Source organism: Lynx rufus, unplaced genomic scaffold (assembly GCF_022079265.1).
Source record: "Lynx rufus isolate CCGP_SWC_20201006 ecotype Redwood Valley unplaced genomic scaffold, mLynRuf1.p SCAF_17, whole genome shotgun sequence".
Taxonomy (NCBI): domain Eukaryota; kingdom Metazoa; phylum Chordata; class Mammalia; order Carnivora; family Felidae; genus Lynx; species Lynx rufus.
Window position 1 is genome coordinate 13,770,356 of NW_025814831.1, and position 22,752 is coordinate 13,793,107.

Here is a 22,752-nt window from a genome sequence, read left to right on the forward strand (position 1 = left end):
TCCTTAATAAAAGAAGCCCCAGCCTCCCCTCCAGCCGGCATGGCTCTGAGGTCAGGATTGAGTGCCACTTCTGGGAAGCCCTCCTTGAACGAGGGGGCAGTATGCCTTTCTCAGAAGCTCCCTCCTGCCCACTGCCTGGAATGCTTCGCAGTGCTCGGGTCCCTGACACCTAGGGCGTCACTGTTTTCAGGTCTTCATTACTCCCAGATGACTGTAATTCTCAGGGATCTGTCAGGTAACCGCCCCCAGCTCCATGGTTTCTAAGCACCGCAAGGTGCATAATGACTGGACCGAGAGTCCTGTGGATTCTAAAAGGTCAGCAGGATCTCACATTGGCGTCAGGATTCCAAGGAATTGGCATTGGGTCCCACACTCCACTCACCCGCAGGTAACCTGGGCATCACCTAACTCCTCTGAACTCCGCTGGCTCATGGGGTTAGGACGGTGCCTGTGGATGCCAGAGTTAATCAGCACCCGTAGACATGTGCTGTAATTTTCACAGCAGCCCCACGAGCTCAGGGACTCCACTGTGGAGGCATAACGTCACCTCTCGGCCTGCCCTCCGTGGCGACCCCACTTCCCAGGAGTGGATTTAGGGGCCCTTTGACACACCTGCGCCTGTCGAAGGTGCTCTGTTCCCTGCCTGCTGGTGCCAGCCCTCGGCAGCCACCGTGAGCCCTCTACTCTTTAGAGGAAGCTCTGGGTGGGTGGTGTGAGATGAGATGAGCTTGCTTTTTCAGGTGGGGGTGCTTTGTCATGGCTTCTGTTTCTCTTTATTTTTCTGGCTGAAAGCAAAGACCAGTGTCTTAGACACGGGGTGAGAGCCCCTCTGTGCAGAGGGAGGTGGTGGCGATGCTAATGGAGGGGCGGCTCATGTGTGCGTGGAGCTGCAGCCAGAGTAGCCGGCCAGCCTGCCTGCCTGGAGCAGTTCTGTTCCGGGCCCAACATCCGGCCTCGTTTTCTGGGTCTTAATGGCCAGGCGAGCGCAGTGTGACTGTTGGAGTAAAGGCCTTTCCTACCACTGCAGGCCTGGGCTGTACCTGGGCAGTCTGCCGAGAGATGGGCCTATCCTGTGGCTCCACCCGTGGTCTTCCCTCGGGCCTGTGGTCCTGGCTGGGAGCGCACAGCGCGTCCCACTTCCTGCATCTTTCCTCTCTGCTTCCGGACGGGAGATGGAATTTATGATGACCGGCTGCTGGCTTTGCAGTATTCCATCTCTCCTGTACGTTTATTCAGGAAACGTTTACTTGGAGCTTTCCCTGTGCCCGCCCACAGCGCCGTTCCTGACTGAGCTCACTCGTGAGGGTGGTTGATAAATGCCCGTCTCCACCAGGAGTGTGTGTTCACTCACCATCATCACGTCCCCGACCCGAGCACACTGCCTGGAATAGACCTAGGCTCAGTAAATACTCATTCAGTGAATTAGCTAATGAATGTAAAAGTGAGGCAGTCCACGAGTGTGCAAGGCACAGAGGACCATGAGTGCATTCTGGAAGACAGATGCACTCCCCAAAAGCCAGGTGTAAAACAGACACCTGCCCCACTCAGCCCACGACAGCATGTACACACTTGGACCAGAGCGAGATGTTCTACACACAGACACACACACACACACACACACACACACACACACACACACACACACACACACACAGTAGGTGCTCAGTTCATGTGCACAGATGGCATCTTTTCTCATCATCTTTTGGCTTGGGCTGGAGGAGTCCACCTGCCATGGGGTGGGATGGGCACAAACCGTCACCCTGCTGGATTTGAGCTCAGGAACAGGTGGCCAGGATGCCTTTATTTGTTTGAAGGGTGGGTTCTCAGCTGGCCCCACAGGCAGCCTGAGCAGCTGGGCCACCCCGTGGCCAGGTGCTGGGGTGGGTCTGCATGCCTTAGTTTTCCCACCCACCCCCCCCATGTTCCTGGATTCTGGTGGTCCTCACACCCACCTTACCCACATCTGAAGGGAAGCCTCCCTTTTCTTTTTTAAAAGGAAAAGAAAGGTGGTTGCTTTGTTTTGTTTTTGTCTTCAGGTCAGATCCTCACCCAGAAAGGCCCAGTTGGTCTAATTGAAGGCCATCCTTTCTGCCTCTGTCCTTTAGGGACCCACAGTCGGGCTGTTCACACAGCATGCATGCCAGCCTAGCTCATCCGATTGAACACTGAGTGAACCCCTCCTCGTACCACACCCTGGGCAGCTGCAGGGAGGGAGATGGTCCAGATCCCCACCTTGGGGACCCCACAGCCTGGTATGGAGGCTTCGCAAGTGAAGATGGTTTCGCAGAGGGAGCTCAGTCTGCAGCTTTATAATGAGTGACAGAGAAATGCTGGTCCCTTCCTCTTGTCCCCACGGCATTTTATACCACAAGCGTGTTACAGCACTTTATTACACCGGGCTCTACCAGGGAGTGCCCCCGTGTCTTAATTCCTAGCTCGGGCTGACCTCACTGATCGATCATGGCACTCTCTAACTCTGAGCCCTGGCTTCAGAATCCTTCTCAACACAGCGCTCCAGATAGCCACTAGTCACCTGTGCCTGGTGTCCAAGGCTCAAAAGCTTTAGAACCCCTGTGTCCTGGTGAGTTGCTCATGTGACATTCCTGTGCTGCCTCAGGCTTCAGAGTGGGGAGTCTGACCCCGCGAGTCCACTGCGGGCACTGCTGGAAATGGCACCACAGGTTAGGGTGGGCCCCTGCCAGTGTGCGTCACCCTCCGTGGGACTGCACGGTGTGTTCCAGCCACAAGACTTGCCCTCTTGCAAGACTTGCCTGTGGCTGGAATTCTCTTATTCCACGTGTCCATCTGGCTCACACCCTCTCTCCACTCATGTTTGTTCAACTATCACTTCATGGAAGGGCTTTCCTTTGGCTGCGTGTCTGTAATTTCTTTTTCTGTCACTCCGAATGGTCTTACCTTGCTGATTTTTCTTCTCCGCACTTAGTATTTCTTGGCACGTGCTTATAATACACTTATTTACCTCTTGATTGCCCTCATTGACTGCAGCATCCCCAGCAATCAGAAATATTTGATCGGGGTACCTGGGTGGTTCAATCAATTAAGTGTCTGACTCTTGATTTTGACTCAGGTCATGATCTCACAGGTTAGGATTCTCTCTCTCTCCTTGCTCTGCTGCCCCCTCCCCTGCTCACACTATCTCTCAAAAATAAATAAACTTAAAATATTTGTTGATTAAACAGATCTTGTGTTGGCAAAGAGCCAGCCAGTGGACCTGGGATACCGCCTGCCAGTTAGGACTGGCTTACTGTTCAAAAGCCAGTGTTGCTTGCACTCTGCAGGAAGGGTGAAGATGTAGTCAGTGACCTGAGGTTCTGAGGCCTCTGTTCTCACCAGACCCTTCCTCCTGTGGTCAGTGGGTTTGGGTCAGCCAGCAGCTGGTGACCATCTGTGGGCAGCACGTGCAGAGGCCTGGGGTGGTGGAGGGGACAATTCAGAGATGAGCACCTTACAGCACCCCAAGACCCTGAGGTTCCCAGTCACATTGAACTGACTATAGGGGTGCACGCCCGGGTCTCAGGGGCACAGAGGAGGAAGTGATGATGTCCAACCAAGGAATTTGGGGAGAGGATGGCACTGGAGGTGAGTGTTGCAGAGTGGGGGAGATTGCATCAGGTGTTGGGGGGAGGGGGCGTGCATTGAGCCACCACCAAGCCCTTGCCCAGCTGCCTTGAAGCTGATACCATCTGTTGAGATTTTCGCTTCCTGACGAAATGTTACTCATTACAAACTCATTTCTTAACCTTCCTCCTCCCCAGTTTTTCAACTGTGTCCTGAGTTGCCCTCCCCCAGTTTCCTGCTATAGAATACATTTTTGGTGATAGGAAAATAAGAACCTTTCAGAGTTCCTTACTCTCTAGATGAAGTCTGGCCATGAGTGGCAACCTCCTTTAACGATGCGAAGTGACCAGTGTTTATAAGATTTGTTTGCTTACACCATCTGTTTCTCTGTTTCTTTGCTGTTGTGGTGGTTGTTCCCAGGTGGGTTATTTGTATGATGGGGAAGGCCTCTGATGATCAGACGGATGTAGCAACTGCTACTGTTATTGGAAGATTAATTTTTAGAAATGTTCTGCTTTTAGTAAAACGGGCTAAGTATGCTCCCCCCGCCCCCACCCGCCCTTAGGTCACTTAACATGGATTTGAGGATTAGTTTTCAGAAATCCTGAGGAGTAAATGTGTTCTCCCCGTTTTACTTTTCTAATAACGTAGAGTTATTCTAGTCAGGTTCCCTCCAAATGCAAGGATCCTGGCATTTTTGACCCAGTATATCATTTTGTCAATGCGTCTCATTTAGTTCACAGAAATCCCTCCTCTGGGAGCCAAAAGTCACCTCTTTGTAACTTGTACCTCTGTTTCATCTGCAGCTTTCTGGGAGAGGGAGGCAGTAGTACAGGCCTACCTAGCTCACTTCCTGCTGTGGAGAGTTTGCATTTCCACCTTTGCTGGTCTCGGAGGTGCAAATTCTGTCTTTCTGCCTGAGGCAGGCATCACTAATCAACCAAGCAACCCCCCCCCCCATGCCCAGGCATCACTAATCAACCAGGCACCTCTCTCCCCATCCCCCAGGCATCACTAATGTACCAAGCACCCCCTCTCCCTACACCCCCTCCTCCCCTACAGCCTAGGCCTGCCCTGAGAGTTCTCAGCATAGCACCTGCCAGGCCTTGAGGGTTGAAACCTCTGCCAGCCTTTGCAGTGCCTACCATCGTGTGTGCTTTTCCTCCAGCGACTGGAGGGAAGAGAGAAGTAAGAGCAAGGGAGTAGAGGTGTCCAGGTGTTCCTATTCAGTCCTTTCTGAAGGAGCCAGAGCAGTAGAGAGGAAAAAGGGGTGGGGAGGATTTCTCCATTCCCGAGGACCTCCAGGGTGAACTCCCACACCCACCTCACTGTGGCTGTCTTCACTTCTGGTCTCTGCAGGCCTCCTACATGTGTGCATCCCAGAACTGTTCTAAAGCGGGACCCTTGACGCAGGAGGCAGGCATGTGTTCTCCCTAAGAGTGTCTGGGGGCCTCATTATGTGCCAGGTGCTGTGCTCGGTCTCCTGTGGGTTAGGTGTGATGCCCCCCCTGCCCGCCCAGCCACCTGGTAGGAGTTGGAGCTGAGGCCCAGTGGCAAGAGGCTGCTGGTGGGCCTGGTTTGGGGACTCCAGAGCCACTGCTGCCACCACAGAGCTGAGTACGGAGTGCATGCCGGGGGCCCCAACTCCCTGAGCAGGGGTTCTGCTGCTTCATTCTGGACCGGGCCAGGAGATGGGATTCCAGTGCCCGTGTTGGACACAGGAAGTGGGGGTGGGGGGTGCCTTTTGCTTCTTCCTTTGCCTTTGTTGCCTCCTTTCCCTGCCATCAGCACGATCTGCTAGGCATGTGACACGCCTGGGGGGCACCTGTGCCTCTCTGTTCCATCATAACTCAGTGCCGCCTCTTCCTGAAAGCCTTTCTGGGTGAGCCTCTCCCATGTGCTCCTCAGTTGAGATGCCTCTCATCTCCGCTGTTAGGGTGCCAAACTTGCCAGCAGGTCGGCCCCCTGCCAGGCAGCAGGCTCTTCAAGGACGGAGCCGGGCCCCATGCGCACACACCCTGGGCACCCTCACTGCTCTTACACGTTTTGTTGAGCTTGTCTTTCTGTCTGTCTGTGTATTGTAGATTTGAGGACAGAAGTCATCTCTGTGTGACTCCCCTCCCCCCACCACACACACACCAGCACACCACCTGACACCTATTAGGTACCCCGAAATACAGTGGTGTCCAAAAGAGAGTGATCGGCTGTCCTTCTATTCCCCCTGCCCTGGGGAGATGGGTGTGGAGGCCTGGCTGACTTGGATGCGTTGGTGCCTTGGGTCCTGCGACGCTCACGCTCTGGGTTGGTCTTCCCTCCCTGCCTTTCCCTGTCCTCGCAGGTCCCAGCAGGCTGCCACCTGCTGCTGGAGGCTCCCAGGCACTCTGTCCCCTCCTGCTCAGACTTGTACCCTGGGAGCAAGGGAGCTGGTACAGCACTGTCAGGAACGGGTGAGGGCTGCTAGGGTGTGGCCCCTGCTCCAGCCCTGCCTGGGCTGAGTGATGGATGCAGCAGAATGGGACACAGTGGATGCGTAGACACCCAGCAACTTGCTGGGACAGGGGAGGGCCGCACCCCTCCCACTAAGCTCTGTAGGCGTGCCCAGGGCAGACGGTGCCTGGGAAATCAGCCTAGGGCCCCCAGCTGCTGGGGGTGTAGGGGAGCAGTTTGGGTCCTGTGGACTGGTGGTGTTGGTGGCTCTTCTAGCCTCCCTCCCTTACACACATACCCACACACCCTCACACCACACCCTGGCCAATAGGTGGTCTGCCTGTGAGCCCCACACCCTCCCTTGCCTGCTGATCAACAGAAATGTAGACTCTTCCAAGAAGCTGGAACACAGGGATTCTCCAACTGCTGGTCCACAGCTGTAAGATCCCTCATTGCCATGAAGTAGGGGTCTTGTGTCAGCCCCAAGCACTGATGCTGTTGATGTTGCTGAGGAGAGGACAGGGCGGCCCTGAACCACTCTGGGCATTGAGTGTGAGGACAGGACCACCCCTCCCTCCCCCGAGCCCTTCCTGGAGCATGGTCCTGGGTGTAGGAGGCACCCAGTAGACACTGATGAATGAACTGCTCTCCTTGCCGTGGTAGAAAGAGCTCTGGGGTGGAGGCAGAGGAGACCTGGCTTTCTAGACCTAGGTGTGATGCTGCCCACCCCCCCGCCCTGTGATTTTCCTCTCTGGGTCTCAGTTTCTCTGCTCTGTAGGTAATCTGGAAGCCTCTTGCAGTTTTAAAAGCTAGTTCTCACCAGCCCCTTGATGCTGGCCGGGATCTGTCAGCAAGTCTGCGTGTCCGTCCGTTGGTCCATCTGGAGCCCTGTGCCCCTCCCCCAGCACCTGTGGCTGCTGATGGCTTTGCTGCAGAAGTTGTCCCCTAGAGCCCAACCTTGGCTGCTGGTGACAGGCTTGTGTTTACCATGTAAAGTGGCTCCCGAAACACCATTTATGGGCAGAAATTCTTCTCAGAGGAGCTGAACGCAGTGCCCTGCCCCTGCTTCCGGGGCTACCCCACCACCTTTTTTTGGTCCACGGGCTCAGAACAGGCACTTACCAGCATCAGATAAGACAGCTCCTGCTGCAAAGCAACCCCAGGCGTCATACCAGCCCTAAAGGGAAGGTGACAAGCGTCTGTGGGGACATTTGAGCATCCTGCAGTCCCGTCCCTTGTTGGGTTTCCCCTGGGTTCTTCCGGGACACATGGGCACTTGCCTGTTTTCAGAGTTGGCAGTCCTGAGTTAGTGACCTGATAAAACTGTGATGTGCTCCTCTGTGCCAGCATGCTGTCTCCTTTCCCAGTTCCCCTCCCCCCAACTTCTGAAGGAGCCAGACATCCCTTTAGAGGTGGTCCTAGTCCTGTTACAGATGAGGGTGTGGCTCAGAGAGGGACTGTGGCTTTCCTGAGGTCACACAGCACATAGCTTTTGCCCTCATGCAGTGGTGATTGAGTTTCCAGGGGCTCCTTCCCACAGGTCTCCTCCTCCTCCTCTGTGGAAGGAAATACTTGTTTTCCTTTCTGCGAACAAAGAATGGTGTTGTTTGCTTTTGTGAACAGCCACGAGGGCAAGCAGCTACAAAGCGTTCGGGGCAGGCGGTTCTTTCACGATGTGATAACCACGGATGGCCCAGGTTGGTGGCTTTACATCGCTGGGTCCTGAGATGCAGCGTGGCCTAGTTAGGGGAGCCAGCAGTCTTGGGCTTGTGTGGATCCGGACTGGTTTCAGGCCCTGGGGACCCCAGGATTAATTGAAAGGAGTTGGAACAGATGGATTGAATCTATCAGCAGCTTTACGTGACAGCCTCTTAACATAAAAGCACTTCATTACCCACTCATTTTGCCAGGGCTCACTGCCCCAGTGAGAGGGAAGGCGGCCGGAGCCAGAGCCCCTTGTCCAGATGGAATTACAAGCACGTGGCCCCATGGGCTCAGGCTTTGAACAGGCGGCCGAGGATAAATCATCAGACTTACGTCTCCTCCCAGCAGCTACATTAGAAACTCGTGCTCTTGGCTGTGATATCCCAGAAAGTGGGCTGTGGCACCTGGCCTTGGAGTCTAGTCCCTGTTGCTCTCAGATTGGGTGATATCATGGGAGGCGTGATCTGTCGGGGTGAGGCCGGCAGGCTGTCAGTACCAGGCATCACCATGGAAGGTATGAGGCAAGCCTCACCTGTAGAGAGTGCTCTAGTGTGAGCCACGGGGAAGCTGGCGTGGTATGGGGGAGAGCTCGCCACGCAGACTGCCAGTCTTGGCCCTTGCTCTGGACCCCATGTGAAGCCCCGTTACCTGCCCTGTGCTGTGGTTCCCTCAGATGGGAAATTCTAATAATTCTTGTCCTGAGTACCTCTTGTGAATATTGGGAGAAGGAAAGAGATGGGGCACTTTCTGTGGTTGGGTGTATGTTTGGCAAGGTCAGGCAGGGTTTCTGGCACCTTCTGTTTTGACTGAGGAGTCCTCAAGGGCATTAAGGAACCCCTCTTGGCCAGATGCAGGTGGGAGGTTTCAAGGTATGGTATGGAGGACTGCTAATTGATGACATGAGCACACACTGTGTGGTGTGTGTGCAGAGGACCCCTGGAGCTAGTCCCTGGCTCTGTAGGTCTCTCTGCGGTGCTCTGTGAGTGTCTCATTGTCGGATGCCCACCCGTGTGAACCCCAGCTAAGTGCTCCGCACTTCCTGGACGTGTTCTTGCTGTGGGGTTTAGACATGTCACCTCTTATAGGGCACTGGAATAGACCCTGAGAACATCAGAATTCAGGTGATACCTTTCCTGTCTGAGTCATTTCTGTAGTGTTGGAATTTTTAAATACCCTCGTTCTGCTTCTCTTTGTTCATAAAATGATTGTATTTGGGAATTAACAATCAGAAAGCATGGTGTGCCCAAACCAGCATTACAAATTGACGAGGAGATGTTTTAACTTTTGCCTACATCTGCAGGCTGTTGAATCTTAAGGCATGTGGCAGCCGATTTTGCCAAGATTCCAGGCAGAGACAGTTGAGTTACTTCCATCATGGTGGTGGAGCAAAGCAGATGGGTTTTAGGACTTGGTTCCCCGGTTAGTGTGAGAGAGAGAGGACACCTCTTCCCAGAGGATAACTTTTTTTCATCTTAATATAAATGTTGAGGAATATTTTCTGATCAGTCTGATTTTCTGTCAGCTGTCACTGTTAGCAGCTTTTCGCTGCCTTTGAATGGGGAGTTGATGAAGAAGGCAAAATGTGAAAAGGCCACAGAAGAGGGCAAATGAAGCCTTAAGAATTCAGGGGAAAGAAAATCATATGTGATTAAGGGCATCGGTGGTAGCTGCATAGAGGAGGTGATGTTTTCTGTGAGTTTCGGAGAATGATTAGGATTCTGACTGGTAGTAATCGGGGCTAGGGGTATGTGAGGAAGATTGTGCCCCAGGAGGAACTGCAGAGTATGTATAGTACAGGGTAACCAAAGGCTTGGCTTGTTGGCCACATTTAGCAGTTAATATATTTTTGGGCTTTCTCCCCCGCCTGTGGAACTCCTAAGCATTCTCCGTAGCCCAGCTCAGAAGCCGCCTCCTCTGGGAAGCCTTCCCAGACTTGGTTGCGCTGTGCTGCTCTGACTGACACCTGTCCTTTTGCGCTGTGATTTTCTGCCTCTCTGCCTTTCCATTCAGGCTGAGAGTTCCCCACTCACAGCACGGTGCTCAGTATGTATCTTTGGAATATCTGAACCCCAGTTCTAAAGGGGTGCTGGGTGTATGCTCAAAGCTGATAACACGCGTGTCTGATTTTCAGTATTGGCTCTGAGAACGTGGACAGGTCCACAACAGCACTGTTTCTTTAGCCGTGTGGAAGGCATCTTTTGCTGTCTGGACCGGCCAGACCGCCTTGGTAATGATCTGGATGCCTCTGCTCGGTGATTGTCTTAATTTTGCTGGGATTTCCCCTCTTTTACTCAGCTTCACCTCCCATTTAAACCCCTCGGGGAGGGAGGGGAGGGGTGGTGTCACTCATGGGCCTGAAAACTTGGCTTGTAGTAGCATTTATTTGGTCTTCCTGGCACCATATCAAGCCATAAAATTCAGTTTGATTTTGGGGGGGAGAAAAAATTATTTCAGCAGCTTCATGAAATCCTTGTTCTTTTTTAAAAAAAATTTTGTTAATGTTTATTTATTTTTGACAGAGAGAGCGAGCGAGCATGAGCGGGGGAGGGGCAGAGAGAGAGGGAGACACAGAATATAAAGCAGGCTTCAGACGCTGAGCTGTCAGCACAGAGCCCGATGTGGGGCTCGAACTCACAGACCGCGAGATCATGACCTGAGCTGAAGTTGGACGCTCAACCGACTGAGCCACCCAGGCGCCCCAATGAAATCCTTGTTCTTAATCCCGTAGTCCCAGTACACACTTGTGTTTCTACCCCAGAACTTCTCCAGGACCTCGCATTTCTTCCACCAGGAGAGAAAATGACCTTTCTCTTTGAGCGGGAACAGAGGTCCAGATGGGACCTGGCAGGCTTTGTAAGCCTTTTCAGTGAGGCCTCTGCATTGCCTCGGGTGGTAGATGGGACTTTTCTGGGACCCCTAACCTGAACCTTCAAGGGGCTGATGCTCTGGAGCCCACCCCTTCCCCAGGCCCATAAGTCAGCCCTGTCCCCATCCCTGGCCAGGTCGCCTGGGTCCTGCTGGCTGGTGTCTGCTCTTCCCAGCTGAGGGAGAGGGGGGAGGGGGGCGTGTTTTAAAACATGGGAATCCATTTCATTCATCTTGGATACCTGATGAGTTGTCTCAAAGGAGGTCATTTTTGTGAACCTGTCCTTTCATGGCTTACTATCTGATGAATAGATGCTGCGGACTGTATGTGTGAGAAGCCATATGGGTTAAAATACTTATATGAGCACATTACAGGCCCTTTAGAAAATACTGGAAAACTTGCTTTTGTTCTGACAACACGAGTGAAGAATGTGGTGTCATTCTGGTGCATTCCCTTTGAGGGTTTTTCTTTTTTCAACCCCAGTACTGCACATAGAATTGTGTGTCCTTCTATTCACTGAGGCATCTTGTGTTCTAACCAGGACCACCTACCCATCGGTAGCCTCAGTGTTGAAGTGCTACTCCCGTGTCACACCAACTCCCCCCACCCACACCATACTTCCTTTCATTTGTATGTTGAGGTGTTGGGAGGGGTATGTTAGGGTCTCCGTTTAATACTCTGCTGTTGACAGTTGTGCAGTAGACAGTTTACCAAGAGTTTGGGGTACATGCACTTATTCCCAGAGGTAAGTTTGCAGGGACCTGAGCTGAGTCCCCTGTTCCTAAGCCAAGGGTGGGGTCCTGGGAGAAAGCCCAGGCTCACCTGGGGGCTTCCGGGACATTCAGCTGCGTGAACATGGTTGTGTGGGTGCAGTGTGCATAAGTCCTGAATGGGGACTGGCCAACGTGGAATTAGGGGGCCCAGCTCCCACAGAACCTAACAGTTTAATCGAGTGACTGGACAGACGCAGAAATTGAGCCGCATCTGCAAGCCCCTGGGAGCTGAGGGTGGGGAGGTGCATGAGGAGGGGGGTCATCACATCAGGCCCTGGGCCAGAGGAGGTGGATTGAGGCAACCAGGAGTGCTTGGGTCCATCCCGGGTCCCTCCCAGCCCCTGCTGTGCCGCCCCAGGCCTCCCACTCCCCCTCGCTGTGTCCTCCTGCCTCTAGCAGGACAACCCTGTCCGTAGAGCAGTGACGGAAACTTCCAGATCTTTTCATCCTAAGACTTTGCCCTGCTGACACCCACCAAGTGCAGGCGTTCAGGAGACTTTGCAGCCTCCCTGGGAGGAGTGAGGTTGGAGGGAGCTTGGGGGGGGGGGATGGCCGGTGACAGTAGGGAGTGACGAGGGTGCAGCGTGACACTGTGGAGCCAGCCCGAATTGCCACCTGGGCCCTGAGGTGGACTCACAGACCAGCAGGACCAGTGTTTGGCCACGGGCAGTGAAGCTGTGCCCCGGGTGCTGCAGTGTGGTCCACAGTGGCTGCTCGCTTAGTTGTGCATTGTGTGTGTATCCAGGTACCTCTGGAATCTGTTCGTCCTCATCCTCCCATTGTCCTTCCTGTCACTACCAGCACCCCATTAACTGGAGCCCAGAATGGGGCTCCCGTGTCCCCGGGTTTCTCCCCACTGAGTACATTTGTACTTGTCAGGAGAGGATTCTGATGGGAAGGAAGCCTTTTCCTTGCACTCAGCTTCCTGGTTCTGTTCTTAGAACTTCTCCCCACCGGTGACTTCTGAGAGCCAGGCCACGGGCCCTGGGTCACCTCCGGTGGCCGCTGCCGCTGGAATCCGGAAGCTGGAATCCGAGGGTGGATGAGTCTCTAGGCTTGTTGACAGACACCATGTGCAAACACAGATGCAGCCCCTAACCCCCAGCAACTGGGGTGACAGACGCTTCCAGGAGAGTGTCCCCGCCCCATCCCATTCTCCCCTAGCTTGTAGGGCTCACAGCCCTGGGAGGAGCTTCGGAATTAGGATAAGATTCTCGCTCCTGGACTGGCAGCCTCGCTGGTTGGTGTCCCCTAGGTTCTGTCCCCTTTTTACATTACAGAGCACTTGCCCCGCCTCTGCTGCCCGCAACACCCACCCTCCTTTCGTCCCTTCTTGTGACTTTTCCTTGAATTTGTTTACAGCAGTTACCCATGGGATCCTTCCAGGACACAATTAGGGCAGCTTCATTTATGAAAAGGAGCATCTGGGGTCCCCCTTGCATCTTCTATTAGGATCTGGGAACAAACTTAGAAGGGGAATGGGGAGGAGAAGGAAGAGGTACGGAATCCACCCTGGATCTCGGTATTTAACACTTACCCCACCCCGGTCCCTCCAAAGGGTGGGGTCTCAGGAAGGCTGCACCCTGACCCTGACTCTTCCCTCCTGCCCATCAGGCCACACGGATGGGGTGACCAGACAGAGGCTGCCCTTGTCCTTCATCATTGCCTCGGGATGTGGCATTGGCCTTTGCTTCTGCTTTTTGCAAAGGCCTGGCTAGTGCCAGGAGGGCTTGCTGGCACATTTGAGGGCTGCTCAGAGCACACCACTGGGCTAGTGTTCTCTGTCCGGGCTCTTGCCCACCCCACGCAGCCAGCCAGGGTGTGACCAGGTGCCTGCTGAGCCGGCCAGTGTCAGCTGCGGCCTCCACAGTGGCTTTCTGTTCTGAGTACCAGGCGGGAGGGTCTCCTCGTCAGCAACCACCTCACGTCCCCACTAGATGGAGGGCCTGGCCTGTCGCCTTGGAGGCCCTGCCACCCCGAGGGGACCAGGAGACACAGCTTTCCTCAGGGACTGATGTCTGCTGAGTCCCCTTGTCACTGGTGTCGGGGAGTGTGACAGCTGCTGGCCACATGGGGCTGTTGGGGCCTCCAGATGTGGCTAGTGTGACTGAGGAAGTGAAAGTTAAATTTAAAAACTGATACTTGATTCAGTTATTTAGGAAAACTTTTTTAAGTGTGTTTGGAACATCTTGGGGTGTGTGAAGCTACTTTTGCAGATCAGGTGTTTCCAGTGAGAATTTAGCATCCAAATTGAGATGGGCTTTGAGACCAGAGACCATAGTATGAGAAGAGAATGTAAAGTATCTCATTTATGATTTTATGTTAATTATGTGGTGAAATAATATTTTGGATATATATTATCTTAAGGCATTATTAGGATATTTTCATATAAATACACCTTTTTAAAAAATCTTTTTTTAAGACGGTTACTAGAACATTTGAAGTTAATTTGTGTCTCGCACTGTATTTCTCTGACCTTGCTGCTTCTATCTTGAAGCCTGCTTTTGCTGAAAATGTGATTGGTAGTCCTTGGCGGGGGTGGGGTGGGGGTGGGGAGATGGTTAATGTCTCAGGAGTGCTTTGGGCCCCAGGATTCGATCTTGGGAGACCCACAGTGTGTTTTGAAAGAGACAAATAAAAGATATCTTCTGTTCATAAAGCATTACTTCTTGATTGCACAAATGACCTATTTCTTGTGGGAAAATTAGTACTGATTAGACAAAGTTAAACATGCTGCTTTGGAAAGGGGAGTATGTGGGTGTTCTAGCAATATTTCCGAGCAATGCTCCCAGCAGTCTTCTGCTGAGCTCATCATTAGCAAAGAAATACCACTTTGCGTCATTTCAGAGTCCTTCAAGACGCTTTCATGTTCTGTATCTCTTATAAACGTAAGCACCCCGATAATAGTGCTAGCACACCAGACTCCTGGACGGTGGCAGGGCGAAACCAGCCAAGACTCCAAAAGGGACTATAGCTGGTTGGACAGTGATAACAAGTAAATCCTCCAGAAGTTGGGCTGCGCACTTGAGTTTACCGTTGGGGCAGAGCAGGGACTCCGTGCCAGAATGGGCTAATCTGGCCTGGAGTCCTTCCTTTTGCTGGATGAGCAAGCTGGAAAGTGGATTTTGCTGATTTTACTGTTGATGTGTGTTTTGCCCCAGGGTGGGACTGTGGAATCCTTTGGGGTGAGTGCATTCAATTAAGAGACCGTGTGTGTGTGTGTGTGTGTGTGTGTGTGTGTGTGTGTGTACTTCTTTCAAGCCCTGAAGGCGGGCTGAGGCTGCTACAAGGTTCACACTTCTGTCCAGCACAGGTATTTACAACTAAGACGTGTTCGAGAAAACATGAGGATCTCTGATGTGGTGACCTGTGACCCCATCATCGAGTGGGGAGGGGCCCGGTGTGTTTGGGTCCACATCCACTCCCCCCAAGTTCTGGTGTGGACAGGAGCCATAGAAACAGTGAGGGGGAGGTAAAATCACTTTATATGTTTTTTGAAGGTGTTGGCCTCTTCAGGCATGCCTGCCAAGGCTCTCGCTCTAATCTGATGATTTGGACATCATTCTGGGGTGTTCAGCTGGACCCTGTGGGATTAGGGCATTGTGTGATTGTCCCTCTTGTCTCCATCAGTGCTAGCTGGCAGTATACAGAATACAGAGACCCTCGTGTTGTGCAATAGAGTGACTCTGGAAAAAAAGCTGTCTCACTGGAAACATTTTTAAAAAGGCCTAAGAGGAGCTTTGTTGGTGAAGTTTCTGTAGTGACCACTTTTGTAAGACCAAGAATACCTAAGAAACATATCCCCTTACTGGTCTTCTGTAAATTTAGACTTTTATCTTCTGATTTGTGAAAAACCAGGTACATCTGGGCGGGGGAGGCAGACCTGCCCTGAGAAGTGCTTTGGGCAACATGAGCAGTGGGTCGGAGCCGGCACACTCCCAGGGGGAGCTTGTTAAAGACCCCAGACACGGGGCCATGACTGATGGCTGGTGCCTGGGCCTCCTTTCAAAGCCCCTTGGTGTGAGGGCCAGAAGGCGGCTCATTTCCGCGCGCTGCCTCTAACGGTGCAGATTAGCTGTGATTTATCCCCTCTCCCAGGGAAGCCAGTGTCGTAAAGGAGAGAAGTCCCCTCATTTACAGCTTATACCAAAGGCCTGCTGAATGCTAGGATCCTGAATCATCAGGTCGTGGGGACTCAGAAGCATCTCTGTAATCTTTACTCTGTACTTTTTTTTTAATTGCATGAGCAGACCATAAAATAAAAATAAAGACATCTCTTAAAAAGAAGCTTACACCTAATCCTCTATCCTAGCATGCAGTAGATCTTTTTCCCGAGGTCTCTGTACATATGCAAGCATGACTTTTATTTGTTCATGAGCAAGGCTGAAGTATAATTAACTTTGACTTTTCACGTTTATTTGTATTGTAAATATTCCTTCCTATTCTATAGGATCCTTCATAGTTACCGTTCAACGGCTGCACGTTTCGTCCAGTGACTTGATAAACTGTAATTTTCTTAATCATTCTTTACTTTTGTTTCCTGTTCTTAACGATATCTTTTCCCCTTTGTTTCTGTAGGAAGTTCTCCAGCAGCTGATCGTAATGAATTTGCCCAATGTTTTGATGATTGGCAAAGACCCACTGTCTGGTGAGTGGAAGCTGCCCCCTGCGGTGCCCGGGCAGTGCCATCGGCTCTGAGCAGCTGCTGGAGACAGAGCTCTGGCTGCCGGCTCAGAGCCACCACAGTGACAACACGTAATCATTTTGGTGCGATTCTAAAGGGTGGTTTATTACTCTGAGGCATTAAGCCAAGAGCTTTTTTCCCCCCTTAAGAATGAGCCCTCCCAACCCCTCATATGCAAGTGTGGAGGCAGGCGAGGCCACTGCTTTGTCAGGCTTAGGCGCCTGAGTCGTAGGCCAGACTTGCTGGGGGTCTCTCCTTAGTAAATGTGGAAGCCACGCGGTCATGGTATTGTGGTATCTATTGGCAAGAAAGTTAAGAACCTTTTGAGCGAACGAATGTCCCTTCCGCTGGATTGTACTACACTTTGATTCACACTGTGGTGTATCTCTCCGGCATGTCCTGTTTTGTATCTGTTTTCATACCTCCCACGGGTCTATGGAGCCCGAGAGGGCAAGGTTTCTAAGTCCCAGGCTTGGACACTCGGTGTGCCTTTGAAAGACTGAATGAAATGTCCTCCATTGCAGAAAATCAGAGCTTAATTCATACCTGCCCAGCTAACTCACCAGGAGAGTTAAACAGGCTGATGGATTTCTTCCCTGCCACAGTTGTGTGCCTTGACCTGCACCCATGGCTCATGGACATCAGCTCGCTGGCCCCAGGGACAGTGCACTAGCTGGCTGGGACCCGTTCCAGCGGACACTTGGCTAGCGTAGGTCTCTGGCCTCCTAGAAACAGGTGAGGGTCCAGGAATGCAGGAAGGACCCCACACAGTAGAGGCTTCTACCGAAGGAACCGAAGCTTTCCTCTGCAGCATCTCCTCTCACCCTGCTCCCACTGGAGTCTGGCCGTCTTTGCCCCTGCCTGTATGACATTAGCTAAAGTTGCTCCTGCCTGTATGACATTAGCTAAAGTTGCCTGCAGACTGAAGGAAGAGTACACCGAGTGACCAGCCCAGGATACTTCTTGTAGAGAAGTTGTGTTTTACCGCCGTGGCCCTCGGCTGCAGCAGCATCTGGGGGCACCAGGTCGGGGCCAGCTGAGCATCAGATCACTTTGCTCCTGGCGAGTGTCCTCCTGGGCCCCAGCTGGGTGGTGTGTGTGCCTTTTCTCCACATGACCTCCCATAGTCTTTAGCACAGCTGGCCATGAGCACTCACAGCCTTGCATGATGGCTTTGCAGAGGCCACCCAGGCCCACCGGGTGGCTCCTGGCAGCGAACGCCCTTACCCACCGGGTGTGTCGGTAACCGGGGCCTTTGGTTCACTTTGCCCCCGGCTCTGCCTTTGGGCCGTTCGTCTTTTGGTTTGATTTTCTGGTTCCCCCACATAGAGGATGCCAGCCACAGCCCCAGGCCCCAGGGACAGTCGGCGCTCTCGTATTTCTGTAGTAACGTCAGGAAAGTGGGGGTCTCCTTCGCCAAGCAGAACTGTCCTGACATATTCGGGGGCCGGTCTTACAAGGGAAGAGAAATGCCTGTGGGAGGCTGGCCATGCAAGCTTCGTTCTGCTCTTCTGCCTGCTCTGGAGGCGGCCACGTAAGGCGAAGAGGCGGGCGGGGGAGCAGGAAAGAAGGACGCTCCCTCCTTGAGCCCTTGGTGAGCCTGCCATGTGCTGGGTGTTGTGTATGTATTAAAACGTGGAAATCAAAGTGTGCTTCCGGGGTGTGGCTGTGCCATCCCGTTTATAGGTGAGAAGATGCAGGCCCGTAGAGTTTAAGTGATGAGCCCTCGGTCACTCAGCCCGTAAGCAGACCCCGGAGTCTGAACTCCCCATCCATAGCACACACGGACATGTGAGGTTGGGCCAGTGTTCAGCCGTTTTGACCTACAAAACTGGCAGTGGCAGATGGCTCAATCTAACATGAAACTCCTCCCACTCAGCCAGCCCCCCCATCACCCTGGCGTGCTGTGTAGCTCACCCGCTTCCTCTGGGTACCCTTTCTTTTCCCTGTCAGTGTCCTCTCTTCCTGCTGCTGGTGGGAAGCCTGTCCCCTGGAAGCCCCTTCACCAGGTTCCTCCTCACCCTGGAACTCTGGCCCCAGCCTCCCCCTCGGCAGAGTCTCTGTTCCAGCCTCTGAACCACAGGGGCCAAGAGGTTGTCCACATGTAGAGACAACACAGGCCCCCACTTCAGGTCCAGTGCTGAACAGAAACATCCAGGTGAGGTGGACGCTGACTTTTTCTTGAGACGGCTTTATTGAGGTATAGTTTGCATCCCATAAAATTCACCCGTCCTGAGTATACTGTGGGGTGACTCTCTGTCATAATCCTATAGAGTCGTGTGACCTTTGCCATAGTTCAGGTATAGAACGTTGTGGGGAAGCTGCTTTCCAACTGACAGGTGTGTGGATTGTCTCCAGCACAGAAAAGAATCTGTACATGTCACTCAAAAGGTTGTGTCTCCAGCGCTCAAGGAGAGGTTGGAAAGAGACCTCGAGCGTGGGCCTCGTGACAAGCCCAGAGGGCCCCCAGGCGGGGTCTTTGCGGGCCGTGCACAGAGACCGGTTCTGGCTCATCACGGCGCTGGCGGCCTGGCCGGGAGCTGGGAGCTGGGCACACGCTTGGGTAGGTTTTGACAGAAGTGCCAGGGGGCCTCCGGGAAGAGAGAAGGTTGGCAAGAAGATGCAGAGGCCTATTTATGGAATGGTGTTGTCTGTTTTCAATTAAAAAAAAAATAGATGAGTGAAGCATTTGGGGTTTGTTTTTGAATAAAGCACAAAGTTGCTTTCTGTTTTGGGTGGTGGCCTGGAAGTGGGTTTGGAAGGTGAGCCGAGCGCTGTCTTTTTACTCCTCCTCGCACGTCGTAGGAAGATGCCTGTGCTCTTTTCGGCTCACGTTGACACTGTACCGTTATTTATAACACATCACAGTTTGGGGTTGTTGTCACTATTTTTTTGGCAAATGTGTCTCAGTGGAGCCAGGGGCCACGGGCGGGACAGAACCCAACAGAGCATCCAGTCCCAGTGACACCCATCCTGAGATGCCAAACCTTTGTCCCCTTGCTCTGACCCCAACAAGGGAGGTGTCATGACTTCTGTTATGAGATTTTTTTCTGTGTGTCTGACCTGCTGTGCCTGCGCCCGTCAGACAAAAGGATGTTCTCTTTTTTCTGCCTTGGGTGGGATTCGAGAACTGCTCAGTAACTGCGAGAAAGAACTTCTCTTTCTTCTCTTTTCTTTTCTTTTTTCTTTTTTCTTTTCTTTTCTTTTCTTCTCTTTTCTTTTCTTTTCTTTCTCTTTCTTTCTTTCCTTTTATTTCTTTTCTTTCTTTCTTTCTTTCTTTCTTTCTTTCTCTCTCTCTCTCTCTCTCTCTCTCTCTTCCTTCCTTCCTCCCTCCCTTCCTTCCTTCCTTCCTTCCTTCCTTCCTTCCTTCCTTCTGAGTGCAAGCCAGGGAGAGGGGCAGAGAGAGAAAGAGGGAGGGAGAGAGACAATGAATCATAAGCAGGCTCCATGCTCATGATTGGAGCCAAAACCCAAGAGTTGGACACTCAACCAATAGCCACCCAGTTGCCCCAAAGAACTTCATATACTTTAAACTGTTGTTAAAATCTCTCTGCAGTGGGGCACCTGGGTGGCTCCATCAGTTAAGTGTCCAACTCTTGATTTCGGCTCAGGTCGTGATCTCATGGTTCAGTTGATGAGTTTGAGCCCCACATTGGGCTCTGCAGTGGTAGTGCAGAGCCTGCTTGGGATTCTCTCTCTCCTTCTCTATCTCCCCCTCTGCCCCCACTTATGTTCTCACTCCCTCTCTCAAAATAAACAAACTTAAAAAAAAAAATCTCTCTGCAGTACCTGCCCCTCTGGCCCCAAATCCTCATTCTCTCTTCTTTAGCTTGAATTGCCACTCTGGATTTTCTCTTTAATGGCACGATGTGCAGCTGTCTGTCACCTGGGTGCCAGTCCCTTGGGAAGCGTCTGTCCAGTACCTCATTACTGTGGACCCCACTTGTTGGAGCCCGGCTGGGGTCTTGCAGGACTCTGCTCTGAGCCCCTTGCTCACTTTTACATGATGGCTGTGAGCAGGAAAGCCTTGCCCTGGTGGCTCCCACCTTGTTCTGGTGGCTCCCAGGGCTGGGTGTTGTAGGGTGTCCCTTTGTTTTGTTTCTAGTTGGCTAAATCCTGACCTCTCTCACCCACACTTGTTTGTCAGGCAGATACCTCGGCTGTGCCTTCGCAGCGCCTGAGTTCTTCTCTCCTCTTGCCACATGGCCACCCTGATCTCCCACCTGGCTGCGTGCCAGAGTGGCTTTGTGACACCTGCCTGGCTCTGTCCTTGCCCCTGGTAGTCTGTCCTAAGCACAGCCCCTGGTCCTCTTAGATACACGCCAGTCAGGTTGTGTTACTTTCTTGCCCCTTCCCTCCTGGCGCTAGGGTCTGCGCAGTGGCTGTTCCCACTGCCTGGCACGCTTTTCTCAGACACAAGTCTTTGCTCAAGTGCCCCTCCCGACCCCCTGTGTCCCCAGGCCAGTCCCCTCATCGTGCTCTGCCTCCCCCTTTCCCAGTATTTATCACCCTCCAGTATCATTTATTTTTTCATCTCTGTTGCGTTGCTTACCCATCCCCACCCCCAGGATGTAATTTCTCATGAGGACAGGAATCTTTGGGTTTTTTCTTCTTATTGCCGCCCATCTATCCCAAGTGTCCACAGCAGTACCTGGCCCATAGTAGGTGCTCAGTAAAGAAAGCATGCCTGCCGGAGACCTACCTTTATCTCCTCCTGTCCCCACTTCCCTTCCTTCAAGCAAGTGCAGCTGACAAGTGTTAAGCACATGCTCTCACAGATGCAAAAGGTCAGATGTCAGTGGTCGGGGTCAAGTGGAAGTCCATCTCTGCCCAACACCATGTGTGTGTGTGGCTCCGTGAGACTGGAGATGATGTGCTGGAAACTGCCCTCACCCCACCAGCTTGCCAGCTGTGCATCCATTAGGGACATTTATATGGTTTCTCAGAGTCTGTTCTGGAAGAAGTCATGACAACCAAGAGGTGATGATGTCTGCTTTATCTGTTAAACGAGGGAAGGTTTTTGGTCACACCTGGACCAGCTCCCTGGTCCCCTCAAGCTCTGCTTTCTCAGCAGCCAGGCGTGTCACCAGGCCACACAAAAAAAGACTAGATTCGTCTGACAGAAGCCAAGGTGGTAGCAAATTAATTTCTCCGATGAATCATTCAGCAGTCATGCTGGAAGAGAGCATTGTTTGTCTTCCAAGGTTTGTGTCCAAGTGCAGCAGTGGTTTTCTGACTTGTAAATGGCTGATCCCACCTAAGACGCTTAGAGTGGAAGGAAGGGAGCCATGTGAAGTTGGGAAACCCAGCTCAGAGAGGAGAGGGAACTCCTTCAGAAGCATATGGCTTGATGGCCCCGTAGGTAAGAGACGCATTTGTCACTGTTTAAGTTCTGCAGATGGATATATACGTGGGTCATCAGGCAGTGGCCACCGTCATCCTTCAGCCTGGTGCTGCGTGGATTTTAAACACAAGGCAAGATACCCGGGTCCGTGGAGGGGCTGTCCCCATATCCTACAGAGTGCTGTCTGTGAATACAGCTGGAACACTTGAGGATAGTCTTGGGGATTCCATTAATTGCTATTCAGTGGGCTGGCCATTGGTCTTCTGTTTTCTCCCTATTCTGGTGCTCACTGAAGGGCTTCTAGTGACCGAGAAAGCACCTTGATGAGTGGGAGCATTCTGTGCCTACAGGTGCCATAGCTTCCTCCCAGCTCATGCAGGCCTCCGTTCTGACGGAGGAAACCAAAGGGCCAATTTCTGCCCCTCCCCCGCCCCCATAGAAGACTAGAATGGCCCTGTACCCTTGCTTTTTTGAGTAGGCTACCCCTCCGCCAGAGGCCCACAGAGAAGTTGAGCCCGACCCTCTCCTCCAGCTTTCATTGTCAGACGCCCACCACGCTGGGTCCAGGGCCCCTGGAAACAAGGAGGCTATTTTTGCTCAAGAAGCCCCCAGTCCGTGTTGGGGGAGGGAGGATAGGAAGACCACGTTGGTAACTGCTAGATCTTTTCCAGGGTGAGAAGTGACCTATGTGTGCTTTCCATAAAATGCAGAGCAGATGATGAGTTCTGCCAGGCAGGCCAGGAAGACCTCCTGGAGGAGGCTGTGTGTGGCAGAGCAGCAGAGGAAAGGTGTCCTGGGAGGGAGAAGCTCACAGGAGTGGAACTGTGTTGGGAATCCCATGAGGGGCATCTGTCCTCAGGACACTAGGGGGAAGTCTCTGTCACAGCCGAAGTTTACTTTTCAAAGGCCGGAGGGAAACTCCTGGGATCAATATTTAACCTTCACAGTGTTTGCTTGCTCTCCTGTCAAAGGCATCCCCAAAGTGCTTTTCAGACCCTGTGGAAGCCTTGCCTCCTAGTCCACACGGCGCAGCTCTGCCTTCTGCAGACTAGCAGGGAGCCTGGGTGGGCTGCGTGCCTGTGGCTTGCTCCCTGCAGCCCGGGAAGAGGGCCCGGAGCTAGGTTTGTTAGGAACAGTCTTCTTGCCCCAGTGAGTGTTCTCTTAAAGATCTCGAGGGCTGGCTTCCCTCCCCCGCCATCTCCCTGCGGTTCTGCCCTCCCTAGTGCCGCCGCTTGCCGGGTGACCTGGTGGCAAGCGTCCACCATTGGGGGTTAAAGAGAGATTTCTGGTGTTACTTCTCTTAACCTTTTTTTTTTTTTCATTTCTCCCTCACTGTAATTTTGTTCTTGTGTGCACATATTTTTATTTTTGTATT

At 52.6% G+C, this 22,752-nt stretch overlaps 1 protein-coding gene across 1 annotated transcript in view; it reads left to right on the forward strand.

Annotated features, from left to right (window-relative positions):
* Positions 1–22,752, forward strand: part of CCDC88C (coiled-coil domain containing 88C) — a 130,497-nt gene that overhangs the window by 36,502 nt on the left and 71,243 nt on the right. Inside the window, exon 4 of the mRNA XM_047080215.1 lies at positions 15,928–15,997. Coding sequence (XP_046936171.1) covers positions 15,928–15,997 — 70 coding nt within the window. The remainder of the gene's footprint in view (positions 1–15,927; positions 15,998–22,752) is intronic.